This window comes from Solanum pennellii, chromosome 9 (assembly GCF_001406875.1).
Source record: "Solanum pennellii chromosome 9, SPENNV200".
Classification (NCBI taxonomy): domain Eukaryota; kingdom Viridiplantae; phylum Streptophyta; class Magnoliopsida; order Solanales; family Solanaceae; genus Solanum; species Solanum pennellii.
In genome coordinates, this window is record NC_028645.1 from 10724878 (window position 1) to 10732419 (window position 7542).

At 34.4% G+C, this 7542-nt stretch overlaps 1 protein-coding gene across 1 annotated transcript; it reads left to right on the forward strand.

Moving 5' to 3' along the window:
• Window positions 1-4306: 4306 nt before the first annotated feature.
• On the forward strand, window positions 4307-5339 carry LOC107029138 (PRA1 family protein B4-like). Its single transcript, XM_015230467.2, has one exon. The coding sequence runs from the start codon at window positions 4392-4394 to the stop codon at window positions 5043-5045; it is 654 nt and encodes a 217-aa protein (XP_015085953.1). The 5' UTR covers window positions 4307-4391; the 3' UTR covers window positions 5046-5339.
• The last annotated feature ends 2203 nt before the right edge of the window (window positions 5340-7542 follow it).

A 7542-nucleotide genomic window follows, 5' to 3' on the forward strand; every position in this document is an offset into this window, starting at 1 on the left:
GTCTCATTCCGAGTTCAGATTAAAAGTTATGCCCATTTTAGTGAAGCTCTATCAGGCAGTCGATAGACTTGGGGTCTGTATAAATTTTGAAAAATGGTAGATTATTTTGTGAAGGCTTGCTGCACTTTTTGTCCAGCAATTTTCTGCACGTGTTCTAGGGTTATTTTTTGTCCTTCCCAACCATATTCTAAGTCGTTTTGGAGTGTTTTAACTAGGTATATCATTCAACTAACTAGTTTTCATCTCAAAATCATCAATATAAACATTCAAATATTGCAAAATTCTTTTAAAACTTACCTAGGGTTCCTCTTTTTCATCAAGAACCTTAAAATCTTTAGATAAAAAATTCAAGATACAAAGAGAAACCTTCCACCCAAGGTTTTTCCAATTCTTATACTCTAGAAAGTCCATAAAAAGAATCTATTTTATCAAGATTAAGCATTAAGATTTCAATATCAAATATTTCACCCAAGAAAAGTAGTGTTCTTACTCGGACTTATGAAAATCCAAGTCCACCAAAGTTTTCGATCTAATAGCTTCATAATCAAGTATGTAAGGCTATCATAGTGATGGATTGAGTTCGTCCTCACACCCTAAATCTACTTTCCATTAGTAAAATCTAGGTTGATATCCTTAGTTTTGATAATTCTTGAGATGAGTTTTGTTGATGAGATGTGGATTTTATTTCCTGATTAATGAGTTGCTTTATCTTACATTGAGATTCTTATGTTGATTATTCATGTCTATTTTTCAGCATGAACCCTATTGTTGAGTTATAGTTGAGAACTTATTGAGTTGTTATTGAAAATACTTTTTAACCAAACGATGGTGTTAAACTAATTTTCTGAGAAAGCAAAAGATGAATTTTGAGAAGAGTTTTATACATGATTGAGAAAGAGTATAACTAAGTTTTGCCTAATGTATCATTTTTTTACATTAAAAAAAAGATAAATTTCAATTTCTAATAAGAGTATATGAGTTTAGAGATACTTCAGAGTAGTTACCTTTTTTGAGATGTTATTTTGAGTAATTAACTCTAAATAGAGAAAGAGTGTGTTGAGTATATTATTGAGAGTAGTATTGAACACTGATATTGCGATAAGTTCAGACGACTCAAAATCCTCATAAATTGTGTCAACCAACATTGATAAATGATCATCCTTTTTAGATGAATCCTTATTGCTTAGTATATCACTTAGGTAAGGGGTTCTATACTTTGCACGGTACAGGACAATTTTAGTAGCATAGGTGAGAAGATGTATCATCACATAATTCATAGTTATGGTTGTCAGTTAGAGAATCTCCCATATAGAGTTAACGTGTATTTATTATATCACTTATTATATTGAGTTTTAGATATGAGTACATATTTTTGTAAATTTTAAATGTTTTCATTCCTTTGATTCTTTACATTCAATTGGGTTTATGTTATATCTGTTCTTGTCCTTTCATTTAGTTATTTCGCTCTGGTAATATTTCATGCTCATATATTTAGTGTATTGATGTCTTTCGATCTACATCTTTTAATGATACAGATTCAGGCACATAGGATCCTCAATAAAAGTTTGTTGAGACCATTTCATCCGCTCATCAGCATTTTTAGTTGGGCAAGTTTTGTGAGCTATTAGTATTAGTTTTTGAGATGTCATGATTTTGTCATGAAATTCCTATTTAGTAATAGAGACTTGATAGACAGACAGGGACGAGGTGCCTCTTAGTATTTACTTTCTTTTGAACTGTTTTACAAAATATAAGTATTATTATTGGGTATTTTCCAGACTTTATGAGATGAGTATCTGAGTTTAACTGATTAATTTTGTTTTGAATCATTGCTTGAGTAAGTCTTCAAGTAGTCAGCCAGGACAAAAATTCACTTGGGGACCAACAATGGTTCTCGAGTGTTAGTCACATCCAGGGAATAGGCTCGAGGCATGACAAAAACTTGCACCTGGTGTGGCACCCAAGCTAACTAATATATAACTTCTATCAGGTGTGATACCCGAGCCAACCAATAGATATATGTTACCCAAGATAACTAATAATATATACCAAGCATGGAACCCGAGATAACCAAAATCACAAACGAAGACACGTCACAACCACAATAGATACAATCCCACTAGTAAGACCACAAGGGATTAGACAAGTTCATTGCATAAGATTGACAACAATATCATTTCATATTTATTCTTTTTTCTCCCTAATCATGTATTGTACGTTAGTATTCAGTTTACACACATAACATAGATTGGAAATCAATTCAACTGTCACCTACCTGAATTAAGTGTGAAATGCTCCACTTAGCTTGAGTCTTTCCCTTGTTATGAAGTCTAGCTTTGTGTTGATCTATAAATAATAACACATCATGAAATCAGTGCACAGTAGCCTAAATATTTTTGGATTATCTCTTAATCTCAATCCCGGACCTACCTTATGTTCATCAGGCCCAAACCAAGACTTCTCCTCATCGTTAATTGACTAGCACTACAAATCTTTATGGTTATACTGGTGAATTATGATTATATAATCGTGAATAAATGTTACATAGCCAAGTTTAAGGCATTCTACATTCAACAATCTTACCATACCAGGTTTTTCATTCTAACTCAAGTCAAACCTTCCCTAAATGTCACAACTACCAATTCTAAGGACTAAGAATCGAAATTGCAAGTTCAAAAAGTAATTAATTACCTTCTCGAAAGACCTTGATGGAATAATAATAAAAATGTACCTAAGTCACCTCTGCACTTCCCCAAAACGTTCTAGCATAAGAATGAGTGTTTTTAGGAATTTTACATTTACTACGACTTACCCTACAATAGTGGTCCAATCCCGCTATAGCAACGCCAACGTAGCGAGATTGCCCTTTGTAGCGGGAATTTCTTCGACCATTGTAGTGGCTGACATGGGATAGAATCTCAAAAATGCTCCCAAAATTTCTCATTTCATAACACATCATCAAACATTGATGTTCCAAACCAAACTCTTCACGCCGAGTTCGATATCGGGAATTCTACTCACTCGAATTCAATTTCGGAAATTCATATGAACTCCTAATGTCTTGGCCAAAAGGTCATTTAGCTTCAACTTAGACATTTTACCCAATTTTTTCTTGAATTTCCCTAGATTTCACCTCTCTAAGGTTTCATATGAGTCAAGCCTAGCCTAAAATCTCAACTCTCCAATCCATAAGTTTTCTCACTCAATTTGTTTTATGATTAGTTCACTCGTAACAACAGGATGGGTTGTAGCATTCATTTTACCTATTTTATCCCTGAATAAGTTGTCTATAATTATTATTCCATCCAAAGTTAGGAATAACTTATCACAACACCAATTATTAATCATGTAATAAGTTATCTCCTACTTTATAACCAAAAAGGGATCAAAGGATACTCAAAATTTAGATGAGAATTAACTTCTCTTATCCATCACACCAAATGATCATGTAATGTTTGTTTAATGTTGAATATTTATACTACATAAAATTTTTTGCATTCAAATAATATATAAATTAAGAATTGGAGAGTAAAAAGAAAATAAAGTTGAATTAATGTGCCAAAACGAAATCATACACATATATAAAAGTGAACCTTAGGCCTGCCTACGTTGCACTACCACAAACCAACATTCACTTTTAATTTGATTTATTTACAAAACTAGTTTTCCCTTTTCCTGAAAAGTTGTGATTTCTATGAAAAGTTATGACTTTATGAAAAGTTGTGTCTTTTATGAAGAGTTGTTACTTTCATGAAAGGTTGTGACATTTCGAAGGGTTGTAACTTTCAAGATAGTTGTAACCTTTTCAATAAGGCATAATAAACATTTGTTCAAATCACCCTTTGTTATCTATAAATAGAAGAATTTTCTGTCATTTTAAAGCAACAAAAATTCTGAAGTTCTTCTTCTTCACTATTAAATATATGTGTACTTTGCTCCTGTTGTATGACTCACTGATCCCATTTCTTATTTTACAAATCTTGATATGTATTTTTACATATATTAATGTATTTTATTAAGAATAAATGGTAAGATGTAATAATTTTCATTTTCCTCTACATTTGTTACTATGCAATCTCTTATGTAACATAAAATAACATTTTAATTTCAATGACAAATATGTTCCAAGTATTATTGATAAATATCATAATATTAAATTTTCGTGGGAATATAATAAATTAAGATGTAGTTTAGCTTAATAATGAAGTTAAAAACCGTGTGATATTCAAATTTGGAGGAAATCGAAAAGGAAAATCGTATGCAAAACCCATAAAGAAATACTATTTCTCTATCAGTCAGAGCCGTAACAATTAAGAAAAATCCCAACTTTTCCTATAAAATAATCAACTCTTATTTACTCTCCTATTCTCATATTTCTCACACAATCAAAAATGGCTTCTTCACCAGCAATCCTCCCAATTACTTCACAATCCACCGCCGCCGACACTACCCAACAGATCGGACCAACTCCGGCATTCCGCTCATTCATCAACCACATCTCCACCACCGTCCAAACCGGTTTTGCCAATCGCCGGCCATGGTCCGAGCTCCTTGACAGGTCTGCTTTTTCTAAACCGGAATCTATCTCCGACGCCACTCTCCGTATCCGCAAAAACTACACCTATTTCCGTATCAATTACCTTTCTCTCCTTGCTGTTGTTCTCGCCTTTTCCCTCATTACAAACCCATTTTCCCTTCTTACTCTTTCTGGCCTTCTCGCCGCTTGGCTCTTTCTTTACCTTTTCCGTCCTTCCGATCCGCCTTTGGTTCTATTTGGTCGACAGTTTTCTGAAAGGGAGACGCTGGGTTTGCTTATTGTCTCTACTGTGGTTGTGATCTTCCTTACCTCTGTAGGAGCTGTGCTTGTATCTGCTTTGATGGTTGGTCTTGGAATTGTGTGTACACATGCTGCTTTTAGGGCTCCTGAGGATCTTTTCCTTGATGATATAGAGTCTCCCGCTACTGGGTTTCTCTCTTTCTTGAGCGGCGGTGCCGCCAATGCTGCTGCCGTAGCTGTTGCCCCTGCTGTTGCTGCTAGGGTTTGAGCGATATATGGGGTATGCAAGCTCGATTCATATAATTTTGTGAATGGTTTACTGTTATTAGTAGATTAACTCATAAAGAATTGATGGAAATGAGACGAGAATAATGATGTATGTATAAGACTTTACTTTTTCCGTTGAACTTGAAAATTGTAATTTGGATCCTACCAACTTGGGAGTTTAACTACTGTAATTGATTCTTGAAAATGAGTAATTTTGCACCTGAGATCTGAGATGATCAAGTCTGATAGGAAGAACAACTTTTTATAGAGTATGATCTTTAGATTGATTTATTGATTTCTGATTGACCTCGATCTATTGATATCACCTGTTATTTTGAAGAATTGGATTTGGTTGATATTGATCAGATCTGGATGATTCATATTCGTAAAGATACTTTATGAGGTAATCTCATTTGTGTTTAGGATTTATTTGTATCCAGTTCCATGTATCATAGGTTAATTCAACCTTTACAATTGTTTGGTTATTGATAAACTCGTATTGGTGGCCTTCATATTGGACTTGTTATTGATGAAAGTTATGATGTGCTTTTGTTGAAGGTCCACAGTTAATTTTGTTGTTCTCACTCATGAGTGTTGCATGATGTCTTCCCTCTTTAGGAGTCCATTACACAGGGATAGTGTGCCTACCTAAAGAATGATGTGCTTTTTATTAGAATGATTGGGCTATTTCCGTTTGTTGAGAATATTGAAATTGCGGATCAACATTAGATAATAACCACAACAGAACACCACACATTCGGAGGTGTGCCTACCGACGGAACTGATTTACTTTTCATTTACATTGAGAAATATCTCATCATATGTTTTGATTTCTCGATCAGCACAATGTGTGTTGAGACAACTATTTCTTGGTGGATTAGAATCATTCAGACTTATTCTGTTTGAGAATCTTTGAATTGCTGACGAACGCTCTAAAGGCGATTTCTGTTTGTGGTTGATTAATTATCCAATGTTGATGGAAAAAGTTGATTTATGAAAGGTGAGAGCATTTTGTTGGATGATAAATGCACTTTGAACTTTAAAGAAAGTAGCTTGCACGACAATCTTTTGGTAAAATCTTTCGCCTCTCCTCCTTAAGCATGCTTTTTTTTTATTTTTCAAATTTATCTTTTCTGATTGATGAGTTTGAAGTTAGGTCTGCTTGGGAGGTAAGTCAATCTTTGCTCACAAGTATATGATAACACATTTTTGTTAGAAGCTGAGATGGTATTATATTAGTGGAGGATATTCAGAAGGTCTACTTCCTGCCATGGAGATGATATTTTAGCAGGAAGAAAATGAAATTTTCCTGTCATGATGGTCTCTGTTTAACGGTTGTAGCTGTAAGATGCTAAACTTCTTTTAGTCATGATTTGAATGTTTTGTAACCTCAGAATACATATTTGTATTCTTCATTTTATCCGTTTCTCAATTTTCTCATGTTTTTGATTTGAAAAATATTTTTTAAATCTACTCATTTTCTTCAATGACTTGCCTCCATGTGTAAAAAGGAAGGAAAACATTTCTTAGAACTTTTCTTTTAACCTCACACCTCAATTTTCCATCCTAACTCTAGTTTGAAATATTGATTCTTGATACAAATTCGAGGTCCAACTCCTGACCTCAATTAGAGACAACACTTGGGTTTCGGGTCGGGGTAGGATCGCGTCTTGGTTTTGGTGTCAGGTCCTCATATTATTGAGATTGAGTTCTTTTGTCAGATGTCGGGTTTAGGTCTTGCAATCTCTAGTCTCTAATTGGTATTCAGGTTGGATCCTAGTTCAAAAGTCTGGTTTAGGATTGGGATTGGATTTTGGTTTGGAAGTTTGGTTTTGTTGGTGTCAGGGTCAAGTCTGGTCTCAAATTAGTTATGGAGTTTGGGTGTTGATGCTGGGGCTAGAGCCGGTTCTAGTTTTAATGCCGGGTTAGGAGTTGGGTTCAGGTTTTGGATTGAGTGTTGGTGTTGGATCTTGGATTGGTCGTGTCCAAATTGGGATGTCAGGTTCGAGACCGGTCTCAATTCAAATGTTGAGTCCTAAGTTAGGAGTTGGTGTGAGGTATTGGATCGGTTGTTGTTTGTGACTTGATTCAAGTGTCGGGCTGGATCGAGAGTTGGGATCAGGTCCTGGGTTAGGAGTGTCAGATTCTGGATTGATCTTGCGTCCTTGATTGGGGTCATGTCCTGGGTCGGGGTCGGAAGGTCATATTTTGATCTATACGTTTGCTTTGGTATTTTCATTTTTGGAATGTGCATCGAATTAAATTCAATTATTTTCAAGGTTGGTTCAATGTTGTAGAATGTTTTTTTCGATATTTCAAAAAGAACTTATGATATATAAAGAATTAAACAGGTGAAAGCATAATTCAAACATTACACCAATTTGGTACCTTTTATCTCTTTTAATCAAGTATTCTATTCACATTATAGTCGTCTATAAATAATATGGTATCTATGAGGTATTTGGTTAATTTTCAGATGTGCTTATCGATAAGAATTA